The sequence below is a fragment of the Cherax quadricarinatus genome, chromosome 18 (genome assembly GCF_038502225.1).
Source record: "Cherax quadricarinatus isolate ZL_2023a chromosome 18, ASM3850222v1, whole genome shotgun sequence".
In the NCBI taxonomy this organism is placed as follows: Eukaryota; Metazoa; Arthropoda; class Malacostraca; order Decapoda; family Parastacidae; genus Cherax; species Cherax quadricarinatus.
Window position 1 is genome coordinate 45,167,913 of NC_091309.1, and position 13,900 is coordinate 45,181,812.

The following is a 13,900-nucleotide window of genomic DNA, read 5'->3' on the forward strand; positions in this document are numbered from 1 at the left end:
GAAATCTTGAGAGTGACGAAGGTGGGCAGGAGAAAACGTACCAAGAAAAGGAGTGAGGGTTTTGGCCAGCCAAGAAGCAAGAGAATAAGAGACAGAACCTCTAGAGGATATGATGGAACGAAGAGGAATGTCAGGTTTATAAGTTTTGGGAAGGCCATAAAAATAGGGAAGAGAGGGACAGATGACACGAAAACGTTGAACAAGGTCAAAGTGAGGAGGACAGAGGTCGGAGAGAGTCTTTAGTTTCTTGTTGAAAGTTCTCTTGATGCGATCAAGAGGGTTGGAAACGAGAGGAGCGTAGGTACGTGAGTCAGAGAGCAAGACATCACCTTTTGGAGGTAATCTTCGCGGTCAAGGATAACTACCGAATTACCTTTGTCAGAAGAAAGTATGACAATGTTAGTGTTAGACTTAAGAGAAGAAAGGGCAAGTTGATAGCGGCGTGAAAGGTGGTGATTCTTAGAAAACAGACTATCAAGAGCTCGAAGGAGAGCGCCACGAGAAGTGGACAAGTCATTCTATTTTGTTCCAGCCTCTCTAAATGTGCAAACCACCTCAACAACCCCTCCTCAGCACTCTGGATAATACTTTTGATAATCCCCCACCTCCTCCTAATTTCCAAAGAATGAATTCTCTGCATTATAATCACACCACACATTGCCCTCAGACACTACATCTCCACTGCCTCCAGCCTTCTCCTTGTTGCAACATTCACCACCCATGCTTCACACCCATATAAGAGTGTTGGTTTAACTATAATCTCATACATTCCCCTCTTTGCTTCCATGGACAAAGTTCTGTGTCTCCACAGACTCCTCAGTGCACCACTCACCTTTTCCCCCTCATCAGTTCTCTGATTCACCTCATCTTTCATAGACCATCTGCTGACACGTCCATTCCTAAATATCTGAATACATTCACCTCCTCCATACTCTCTCCCTCCAATCTGATATCTAATCTTTCATTACCTAATTTTTTTATTGTTTTCATCACCTTACTCTTTCCTCTGCAACTTGTCTTCAGAATACCCCAAAAGCACAGTGTCATCAGCAAAGAGCATCAGTGACAACTCCCACTTTGTGTTAGATTCTTTATCTCTTAACCCCACACCTCTTGCCAGTACCCAAGCATTCACTTCTCTTACAACTCCATCTGTAAATATGTTGAACAACCGTGGTGACATCACATATCCTTGGTCTAAGTCTTACTTTTACTGGGAAATAATCTCCCTCTCTTCTACATACTCTAACCTGAGCCTCACTGTCCTTGTAAACTTCTCACTGCTTTTAATAACTTTCCTCCTATTCCATACATTTGCAACATCTGCTACATTGCCCCCTGATCTACCCTGTCATATGACTTTTCCAGATCCATAAACGACACAAAAACCTCTTTACCCTTATCAAAATACTGCTCACTTACGTGTTTCACACACCCCTACCCTTCCTAAAACCTCCTTGTTTCTCTACTATCATTCTCTTCGTATTACTTTTAATTCTTTTAATAATAACTCTACCACACACTTTACCAGGTATGCTCAAAAGACTTATTCCCCTATAACTGTTGCACTCTCTTTTGCCCCTTTGTCTTTATACAAAGGAAATATCCATACTCTCTGCCAATCCCTAGGTACCTGACCCTCTTCCATACATTTATTAAATAATAGAACCAACCACTCCAAAACTACATCCCCACCTGCTTTTAACATTTCTATCTTTATTCCATCAATCCCAGCTGCCTTACCCCATTTCATTCTACCCACTGCCTCAGGAACTTCTCCCACACTCACAACTGGCTCTTCCTCACTCCTACAAGGTGTTATTTTTTCTTACCCTATACACGAAATCAGAGCTTCCTTCAAAATATTTCCTCCATCTTCCTGATACCTGTAACTCTCCATTTAATAACTCTCCTCTACTATTTTTAACTAACAAATCCATTCTTTCCCTAGGCTTCCTCAGCTTATTAATCTCACTCCAAAACTTTTTTCTTATTTTCAAGAAAATTTGTTGATAACATCTCACCCACTCTCTCATTTGCATTCCTTCACCACTTTCTTAACCTCTCTTTTTCTCTCCACATACTCCTCCCTCCTACTTTGTAAAAACCTCTCATATGGTAACTTTTTCCTTTTTACTACTCTCTTGACATCATTCCACCAATCGCTCTTCTTCCCTCCCACACCCACTTTCCAGTAACCACAAACTTCTGCAGAACACTCTAACACTATATTCTTAAACTTACCCAATACATCTTCATCCCCATTGTCTATACTCTCACTAGTCCATCTACCCTCCAATAGTTGTTTATATCTTAACCTAACTGCCTCCTCCTTTAGTCAATACACCTTCACCTCTCTCTTACTTGCTGCTTCCAGTTTCCTTGTATCCCATCTACCTTTTTCTCTCACTGTAGCTACAATTAAAAAAGTATCTGATATCTTTGGCCCCTGCATAAAAATGTACATCTTAAAGTCTACCCAACAGCCTTATATCTACCAATATGTAGCCCAACAAACTACTGTCCTTACGCCCTGCATCATATCTTGCATACATATTTATCGTCTTTTTCTTTGTACCTAAAGTCGGTACCTAACCAGCCGGGCTGTGGCTCGTACGTTGGATTGCTTGCAGCCAGCAGTAACAGCCTGGTTGATCAGGCTCTGATCCACCATGAGGCCTGTTCACAGACCGGGCAGTGGGGGCGTTGACCCCTGGAACTCTCTCCAGGTAAACTCCAGGTATATGTATTGCCTATAACTAAACCCGTTTCTATACAAAGTTCAGTCAAAGGGCCCCCATTATCATTTCCACCTGGCACCCCAAACTTACCTACCACACCCTCTCTATATGTTTCTCCTACTTAAGCATTTAGGTCCCCTACCACAATTACTCTCTCACTTGGCTCTAAAGCTCCTACACAGTGGCTTAACATTTCCCAAAATCTCTCTCCTCTACACTCCTCTCTTCTCCAGGTGCATACACACTTATTATGACCCACTTTTCGCATCCAGCTCTTGTTTTAATTCACACAATTTTTGAATTTAAACATTTATATTCCCTTTTCTCCTTCCATAACTGATCCTTCAACAATATTGCTACCCCTTCCTTAGCTCTAACTCTCTCAGATACTCCTAACTTAATCCCATTTATTTCTCCCCACTTAAACCCACCTATCCCCTTCTGCTTTGTTTTGCTTAGAGCTTGGACATCCAACTTCTTTTCATTAATAACACTGGCAATAATATCTTTATCATCTGCACTACATCCACGCACATTCAAGCATCACAGTTTTATAAAGTTTTTCTTCATGACTTTTTTAGTATTTTCTACAGGAGAAGGGTTACTAGGCCATCGCTCCCGGCATTTTAGTCGCCTCGTACGACACGCATGGCTTATGGAGGAAAGATTCTTTTCCACTTCCCCATGGACAATAGAGAAAATATAGAAGAACAAGAACTATTAAATCTAAATTTATCTAATTTAAATTCATTATTTCTGGTTTTTAAATGATTTGATATCCTCAGTACTTTATTTATACAGGCTTTGTTTATACCCATCATCCACTTAAATACCTGGTATGAACTTTGGTAATAGATTCCGACGTGAGCAAACACTAGATCATATTTATTGGAAAACGTTTCGGATTGGGATCTTGATCACTTTTAACACAATGAAGTTAAAAAGACAATACATATATAGGCGGTGAGTGAGGTGTGAGTGATACATGGTGACCCGAAGAATGTCATATTGGGATGAGGACAGGTAGACAGTGGGATCATGTGACTCCTGTCTTGTCAGGTAGGTAGTGCTTTGGTCCATGGGCAACTTACGCCCCATGGGCCGGATCCGGCCCATAACCAGAAATACACCGGCCCGTAGTCCCTAAGAGAAATATATCAACCCGGCCCACAGGTTTTTTCCCCTCGTCAAGGTCATTAATGTATGTTATGAACAATGGATCTAAAACTGATCCCTGTGGAAGGCCACTTGTCAAAAATCCCCACTCAGATTTTACCCCATTTATGCAGAATCTCTGCTTCCTGTTGGTGAACCATGACTCGATCCATGACAGCACTTTCTCCCCAGTGCCATGAGCTGTTACTTTCTTTAACAGTCTTTTGTGTGGTACTCTCTCAAAAGCTTTGCTAAAATCCAAATAAATAACATCGAATTCTGAAGAAAGTTAATAAATTAGTCAGGCAGGAACGGCCCCTCGTTAGTCCATGCTGAATGTCATTGATCAAATTATGCTTATCAAGATGGCATATTATAACATCATTTTCCTACAGTTGAGGTCAGGCTTAATGGGCGGTAATTTGACGGTAACTTGTCCGCTGCTTTACAAATACGAATTACATTATCTATGGAGATAAATGGTATAAAATACCGACACGATGGAAAAATAAGGATTAATGCGATTTCATCGACCTTGTTGAGCTGTGTGATGCTTTACATGTTTCTCCTTCGAAAAACACCTTTTTCAGCAGACTTTTGGACTACCCATGGGTTCCCCACTTAGTGTCGTCCTGGCCAACCTATACATAGAATATCTGGAAGCTGAGCGATTTTCTTCTATTATTCCCTCTTCGGTCACCTGGCTCCGTTATGGTATAATTTAGTAATAATATAATAATATCTTCATTTACTACAAGGTATACAGACCTTAGCTGGCATCAATGACATACTACTATATAGAAAGCCGCTTGTTATGCTGAACATTTCGGGCAAATTAGGTAGTTTTGTCCCAGGATGCGACCCACACCAGTCCACTAACACCCAGGTACCCATTTTACTCATGGTAAGCATGGACAACCGATGTAAAGAAACACGCTGGGAATCCAACCCGGGACCCGTCGCCGTGTGAACCGAGAGCTTTACCCACCCAGGTTGAGCCACCCATGGTAGCTCAACCAGGTTGAGCCACCCATGGTAGCTCAACCAGGTGGAGCCACCCATGGTAGCTCAACCAGGTCGAGCCACCCATGGTAGCTCAACCAGGTCGAGCCCTTAATCCAGTTAACACTAGAAGAAGAAACCGAGAATGCTCTTATTTTCCTTGATGTTCTTCTCTGAAAAGCTGACCAAGAACTTCGTATTAAAGTCTATCGAAAACCTACCAACCAACCGATCTTCTCCACTTCTACTCTCACCACGATACCAAAACCAAGCGTGGTGTAATTATAGGCATTTTCCTGCGTTCACTCCGAATCTGTATCAACGAGTTCCTTGAGGAAGAATGCTCTCTCATCGAACAAGTATTTTCTAGACGTTACAATCTTCGTCACTTCACACTAGAGACTGCAGATGCCGGGTATATAACATCTTTAACTTACCCAGAGAAGACACTACCGAGAAAGATACATGGTCGTCCCCCACCAACTCAGTTGCCAAACACGTTTCCAACATTTTTTTCAATGTACCTCATTTCAAGTGTCTACCTCCATATACACCACCATCCAGGACATCACCAGTAATAGACAGGACAAGGTTCAATCCTCTGCAGGGGTATACATAATCCCTTGCAATGATTGCAACCAATTATACGTGGGTGAAACATCCAGAGACTTCCAAACATGTATTTCAGAACACCAGTACGCAGGCAGATTGGACGATTTAAGCAACGCCTGCGTTCAACACCGAAATTTCCGCAACTATCGAATCAACTACAGAAACGCCAGTCTAATGGCCAGAGAAGAAAACACTGAATACCGCAGTCCTAGCATCATCACATATCCGTATATCTAGGACTTTCAACCAGAACAACGGCTTCTAGAACATAGATGAACACCTTGCCAAGAAACTTCTTCATCGTTATCCTACGTAACTACATACTACATAACTACATACCTACATAACTACATAACTACATACACACCTGCCAGTCACGTGGGGGTCCGTCTCAGATCTAACCTACCCAGCATTCTGCACCTGACTCTCCACCTATCTCTTTGTGGCTTGACAAAGCGCAATGCGTGGGCGAAACGTTGCCAATAAAGGATCTCATTATACTACATTTGTGTTTATATTTACACTAACCATCATCAACATATCAAACATTACACCTGTTTGAAAAGATATTCACTAAACTTCATTTTGCACTCATGAAGAGCCTTAAAAAAAGTTTATCAGGGCCGGGGATTTATTTTAATTTAATCGTTCAACTGTTTGATTACCATATCCTTGTTGACTGTAATATTATATAAAAATCAAGCACATTTTATTCTCCTTGTCAGTAAGCTGCCCACAGTTATTTTCAAGAGGGTCTATGTTTTCTCTAACTTTGGTTCTATATACCAGGATAAAGCCTTTGAAGTTAGTTTTCGAATCATTTGCCACTTTCATTTTCGTAGTGTCAATATTTTTTTGCTAATTCGTGATTATTTTCTTCCTTATCATTTGGAATTTTTAACATTTCTAACAATTTTTTTTTTACTTTCAATTGCTTACATTTTAATGCATGTATAATCCCTAAAACAAAAAAAAATCCATCCTCATAACAAAAATAAAATTATTGTGGAAACTTATTCGGTCCTAAAGTTCCACAAGGCAAATACGTAGTATGAAGCATACCACGAGTCACGTAGTATGAAGGCCCTAATGTTTCCCAGACAGACCGTCTGAGTTTTGCGGACCCTCACATCTACCCAAACACATACATACACCCAGGCTGGCGAAGGTGGTTGGAAGGTACATTTTAATTGATAGATTTACCATTCAAGGAAGAGATAGGTAGTTTATACTGTTAGTAAACTAATATTAGGACTATTGAGGCAACTGTAGATAATAATAATATAGACCTAAGACCTTACCGTAGGTAGTAATAGGTCGGCAATATAGGCAAACACTAGGTTATATTAGCTAGGGAGAACTGGCAGCCCAAGTATGAATGACGAGGCACGGGGTTTTGAGACAGCAGTGCCTCCTTCTTTGTCGAAACTCCGAGCGAGGCACACCGCCGTGAACAGCAGGGCGGCGCCCCACGTGTCTACACATACTAGGCCCTGGAGAAATCTGGTGGAGGCACCTCGAAGTACTGTAGATGACCTCCTCCGTCAGGCCCATACAGTAAGACAAGACCTCCCTTTCTTTCTCAGTATTCTGGCCAGTTTTGGGGGGGAAATTGCGATTGAGTTGAGCTGTGGGTCTTTGTGCAGTCGGACGGCCGAAGACCAGTACACATCTGCGTCCCCTTGTTGTTAAAGAAGCTAGTGTCACTTCCTGCATAGTTATACTAGGGGATACTCACCCTCTTGGAAACAGGAATTTGTGACGTGCAGTCAGGTCACTAATACCGGCTGAATATTGCAGGAATTACATGGAGTCTACCTCGAGGGCATTCCGGGGATCAACGCCCCCGCGGCCCGGTCCACGACCAGGCCTCCCGGTGGATCAGGGTCTGATCAACGAGGCTGTTACTGCTGGCTGCATGTAATTCAACGTACGAACCACAGCCCGGCTGATCCGGCACCATCTATAGGTATCTGTCCAGCTCCCTCTTGAAGACAACCAGGGGTCTTCCCGTAATGCCCCTTATTGCTGGTGGGAGGCTGTTGAACAGTCTTGGGCCCCGGACACTTATTGTGTTTTCTCTTAGTGTACCAGTGACGCCCCTACTTTTCATTGGGGGTATGTTGCATCGCCTGCCAAGTCTTTTGCTTACGTTTGGAGTGATTGCTGTGTGCATATTAGGGACTAGTCCCTCCAGAATCTTCCAGGTGTAGATTATGATATACCTCTCTCGCCTGCACTCTAGTGAGTACAAGTCAAGTGCTTCCAGGCGCTCCCAGTAGTTAAGGAGTTTGATGGAACTTATACGTGCAGTAAAGTTTCTCTGTACATTCTCTAGCTCTGCAATTTCACCTGCCTTGAATGGGGATGTTAATGTACAGCAGTATTCCAGCCTAGAAAGAATAAGAGATTTAAAAAGGATCATCAGTGGCTTAGCATCTCTTGTTTTGATTGTTCTCATTATCCATCCTATCAGTTTTCTAGCAGATGTGATAGTGGCATTGTTGTGGTCCTTGAAGGTGAGGTCTTCAGATATTACCACACCCAGGTCCTTCACATTACTTTTCCGCTCTATTGTGTGATTGGAGTTTGTAGTATACTCAGTTCTAGTTATTATTTCCTCCAGTTTTCCATAACGGAGTAGTTGGAATTTGTCTTCATTGAACATCATATTGTTCTCTGTTGCCCATTGGAAAACTTGGTTTATATCTTCTTGGAGCTTTGCCGTGTCCTCAATGGATGACACTCTCATGCAGGTCCTAGTATCGTCTGCAAAAGATGATACAGTGCTGTGGTTTACATCTCTGTATATGTCTGATATGAGAATAAGGAACAGGATAGGTGCGAGTGCTGTGCCTTGTGGGACAGAGCTCTTCACTATGGCAGCATCTGATTTAACTCAGTTTACCACTACTCTTTGTGTGCGATCGATTAGAAAGTTGAATATCCCTCTGCCTACTTTGCCGGTTATCTCTTTAGCACGCATTTTGTGAGCTATTACACCATGGTCGCACTTGTCAAAGGCTTTTGCAAAGTTTATGCATACTAAGGCTTAGGGAGGTTGAAGACCGGGATATATTCTCCAACACCAAGTAAGTTACTCATTTATTCGTGCATGCAGGCGAGATTTCTTGCAACATCAGTCATTTATGGAAATGTGTCACATAAGCCACTTGTGAGGCTGAGGTACCAGCCTCAGGGCTTCGTGACAACAGAAATTGCTAGGGTAGACAACTCACACGGAGGCAGTCCATACAAATTTCCACAATTACCCCTTCTGTAAATTCCATTTTCAAAGTATGCCAAAAGATATTATGAAAACAAGGTACTAGTTCCATATCTTATACCCACAGATGCACGTAAATCCCTACACAAAAAGATTCAATGAAGCCAAGATTAGAATTCACTTTGGGAACGTCTTAATAGTTTCACAGAGGATACTAACCCACAACACAGGAGAGGAGGACCAGTCTGAGTACCACTAGTGTTATGCAGCAACAGTTCAGCAAGATTGGGCAAGATATCAGGTATGGGAGGTATGTCTTGACCGTAACACCACGACAGGACCTGATAAACAGTTACTTTATGGGCCACCATCTGAAAAAAAAAATATTCAGTTATTTGCTGAACACCTTTAATTTCAAGTATAAGTTAATTTACATCTGATTTTGATGCAATGATCATAGAATAAAATTACTCTTATGTATGCCCTGTTAGGTTTATGTTTCTCGCCAAGTGTCCCTTTTATTTTGCGCCACGCCAGTGTTGCCATCTCGCGGGCTTAGGCCTGTGTTCAGTCTGTGAGATGCTACATCACTCTCACTCGTGGCAGATACCCTCTCCCCCCCCCCTGGCAGGCTGGGGGCCCTGGATGGCCCCCAGGGCAAGCCTTAGACACTGCCTCTGCTAAATAATACCAGTATACCTACGCTACACCTCCGAAGAGTATTATTCTCACTGCCAAATCAACTTATTCATTATATAGGGGGCTTGTAGTGTTTGCCCAGAGGGAGTAAGGAAGACAATGTTGTCTCTACTTCATCGACTCGTACAAGCAGCATCCATCTCTCCACAACTTCTCCTGATGTCATGTCTGCAACTCTCAGCATCCAGACACAGATACAAATAGAATTCAAGCCCGAATACGCTGAATTTCTTCGGGGGAAATTTTAGTGGCATCACCTGAGTCCACAGGATCCTAGGTTGTCTGAATCACACGTCACCTGTATGTTGCTGCTGTTGGTTCAGGTCAGCACAGCTGTTTCAGCCTGACAGAGGTGAGTTTTGTGGTGTTTTCACTTCCAAGGTGTTCACCCTAGGCTCCAAGTGTGTGTACCCACCTATGGCTCCTGGCCATGTCACTTCCTCCCTGCTCCGTGAGTTTTATCATACCTCTTCTTAAAGCTATGTATGCATCCTGCCTCCACTACCTCATTTTCCAGGCTATTCCACTTCCTGACAACTCTGTAACTGAAGAAACACTTCCTGACATCCCTGTGACTCATCTGAATCTTCAACTATCAATTGTGACCCCTTGTTGATGTGTCCCATCTCTGAAACATCCTGTCCCTGCCCACCTTGTCGATTCCTCTGTGTGTGTGAGGTAGAGAAGAACGGCAGATCCTCCTCTCACCTTGCGCCACTACACTCTCTCTATGCTGTTTCTCTGTGAATTCCTGGCCAGAGCTGTGTACCTGAGTGCCCGAGGTCACTCGATGCCGTGTGGATAATCATGTCATGTGATGTCCAAGGACATATATTGTCCATGCCTGATCAAGCCAGATGTCCAAGCCACATGCTACTGTCTGCTACCCGACGTCACCTTGTGGCATCATCCAGGACGTCACTTCGCGTCTGTCCGAAGTAACACCATGATGTCACTCAGGACGTCTGCCCGGCGTCACTCTGTGACGTCACACCCTGACTACACCTCGCAACGTCATCCAGGACGCCTGCCCGACGTCATCTCGCGACGTCACCCCAGGACGTTGCTATGACGTCGCCCCATGACATCAACTCACGATGTCACACCTGACATCGTGAGTTGATGTCATGGGAATATTCACGAATTAGCAAAAAAATATTGACACTACGAAATTAAAGTGGCAAATGATTCGAAAACTAACTTCAAAGGCTTTATCCAGGTATATAGAACCAAAGTTCCGATACCTTAGTAAGGAATCGTTCAAGACACTGTACACCGTGTACGTCAGGCCCATACTGGAGTATGCAGCACCTGTTTGGAACCCACACTTGATCAAGCACATCAAGAAATTAGAGAGAGTGCAAAGGTTTGCGACAAGGTTAGTTCCAGAGCTAAGGGGAATGTCCTATGAAGAAAGGTTAAAGAAAATCGGCCAGACGACACTGGAGGACAGGAGGGTCAGGGGAGACATGATAACGACATATAAAATGCTGCACGGAATAGACAAGATGGACAAAGACAGGATGTTCTAGGGAGGGGACACAGAAACAAGAGGTCACAATTGGAAGTTGAAGACTCAGATGAGTCAACGGGATGTTAGGAAGTATTTCTTCAGTCATAGAGTTGTCAGGCAGTGGAATAGCCTAGAAAGTGACGTAATGGAGGCGGGAGCCATACATAGTTTTAAGACGAGGTTTGATTCATTCAAAGTTTATTCTCTACAAGGATTACAATGCTGAGTTTACAGAATTTGGTTATTGTGTGGTTTACATGTAGTTAAATAATGATTACAGAGTGTACCACTAGAACACCTAGCATGGCTAGGCATTTCGGGCAGACTTAGTTTAATTCTTAATTTTAAAATATTACAAATTATGAGGTAAGTTGGTATTATGGCTAAGTGACTAAATACTAGTTTGTGAGTTTAGCAATGTGAATGCTTTTGTTTTGGCAGAGTACATAGTTTCAGTATTGGAGTATCACAGGATTCATTATTTTAAGACTGAGATTAATATTTCTGTTTATGGTCAAATGGGTGAGTGAGTGTAAATGTGAACCACCAGGTGGTATTTGTGCAGTTAGTTGATGTGGTGTATCAGGGAGATAAGATGTTTTATAATGGTAGTTTTGAAGGTGATGAATGTGTCTGCAGTTCTAGAGTTCTCAGGAAGGGTGTTCCAGATTTTAGGGCCTTGGACGTACATTGAATTTTTGTAAAGGTTTAGTCGGACACGGGGAATGTCGTAGAGATGTTTGTGTCTGGTGTTATGCCTGTGGGTTCTGTCACAACTATCAAGAAAGCATTTTAGGTAAAGGTTGGTATTGGAGTTTAAGGTCCTGTAGATGTAGATTGCACAGTAGTAAGTGTGGATGTACTGAACATTGAGTAAGTTTAGATCTATGAAGAGTGGAGGGGGGGGTGTTGCCAGGGATGGGATTTAGTGATTATTCTTACTGCAGCTTTTTGTTGGGTTATTATTGGCTTTAGGTGTGTTGCTGCAGTTGATCCCCAAGCACAAATAGCATAGGTGAGGTATGGATAAATAAGTGAGTGGTATAGTGTGAGAAGGGCATTTTGCGGCACGTAGTATCGTATCTTGGAGAGGATCCCAACCGTTTTGGATACTTTTTTGGTTATGTGTTGGATATGGGTGCTGAAATTCAGGTTGTTGTCAAGGTATAAGCCTAGGAATTTGCCCTCATTATGTCTGGTAATTAGAGTGTTGTCGATCTTAATGTTAATTTGTGCATCTCCTGCTCTGCTACCAAACATAATATAGTAGGTTTTGTCAGTGTTAAGCGTAAGTTTATTGGCTGTCATCCAAGTCGATATTTTGAGGAGCTCCTCGTTAACAATGGTGTTGAGGGTGGCAAGATTAGTCGTGTCATCAGCAAAGAGAATGGGTTTCAGGTGTAGGGATACGTTTGGAAGATCAATGATGTATATGAGGAAGAGCAGGGGACCAAGGACATTTCCCTGCGGAACTCCAGTATCAAGTGGCAGTGTTGTTGATGCTGTGTCTTTAATGGTGACATACTGATACCTATTAGTAAGGTAAGATTTGAAATAAGCAAGCGAATGGCCTCTTATACCGTAATGGTCAAGTTTATAGTGAATATAGTCTCCTGTGAACGAGTTTCTCAAAGTTTTTGGATAGCAATGGTAAGTTTGATATTGACCTATAGTTGTTTAAGTCTGTAGGGTCACCACCTTTATGTATTTGTGTAACCCTTGGCATCTTGAGTAGTTTCGGGAAGGTGCTAGTTTCTAGTGACTTGTTAAAAAGTAATGAAATAGCATGCAAAAGGACATGGGCTGCTCGCTTGTACAGTAATGGTGGGACGTGACACAGATTCCCTGAGTTATTTTTAAGTGACTTTATAATCTCGGTGACTTCCGTGGGCTCAGCGGTGCAAGATAGAAGGAATTTGGGAAATTCCCATCTAGGTAGTCCCCGGCACGGGCATTGGTATGTGGGATTTTATTGGCGAGATTAGATCCTATGGTTGAGAAGAAGTCGTTTATCTTGTTAGCTGTGTCAGTGGGATGTAGTGGTGTTTCATTAGGAGCAGGGAGAGAGAGGACCCAGTAGCAACCAGCGAAGAGGCGGGGCCAGGAGCTAGGACTCGACCCCTGCAACCACAAATAGGCGAGTACAAACATACACACATACGTGCGTACACACACACACTCATACATAAACTCACGCACACACACACACACAGACATGCACACAGACACACACACACACACACACACAGACACACACACACACACACACACACACACACACACACACACACACACACACACACACACACACAGAGGCTGCAGACCTGGTCCAGCAATTGGCTTCTGGAGTTCAACCCCACCAAGTGCAGAGTCATGAAGATTGAGGAAGGTCAAAGAAGACCGCAGATGGAATACAGTCTAGGGGGGCCACTGACTACAAACCTCACTCAAGGAAAAAGATCTTGGGGTGAGTATAACACCAGGCACATCTCCTGAAGCGCACATCAACCAAATAACTGCTGCAGCATATGGGCGCCTAGCAAACCTCAGAACAGCATTCCGACATCTTAATAAGGAATCGTTCAGGACCCTGGAGTATGCAGCACCAGTCTGGAACCCACACCTAGCCAAGCACGTAAAGAACCTAGAGAAAGTGCAAAGGTTTGCAACAAGACTAGTCCCAGAGCTAAGAGTTATGTCCTACGAGGAGAGGTTAAAGGAAATCAACCTGACGACACTGGAGGACAGAAGAGATAGGGAAGACATGATAACGACATGCAAAATACTGAGAGGAATTGACAAGGTGGACAAAGACAGGATGTTCCAGAGATGGGACACAGCAACAAGGGGACACAGTTGGAAGTTGAAGACACAGATGAATCACAGGGATGTTAGGAAGTACTTCTTCAGCCACAGAGTAGTCAGGAAGCGGAATAGTTTGGGAAGCGATGT

The 13,900-nt window shown here is 43.0% G+C and overlaps 1 protein-coding gene across 2 annotated transcripts in view; it reads right to left on the reverse strand.

Annotated features, from left to right (window-relative positions):
* Window positions 1-13,900, reverse strand: part of LOC128689253 (receptor-type tyrosine-protein phosphatase alpha-like) — an 828,196-nt gene that overhangs the window by 21,860 nt on the left and 792,436 nt on the right. For both annotated transcript variants that reach the window (XM_070086466.1, XM_070086465.1), the window contains exon 24: window positions 8,956-9,107. In XM_070086466.1, the coding sequence (XP_069942567.1) occupies window positions 8,956-9,107 (152 nt within the window). The remainder of the gene's footprint in view (window positions 1-8,955; window positions 9,108-13,900) is intronic.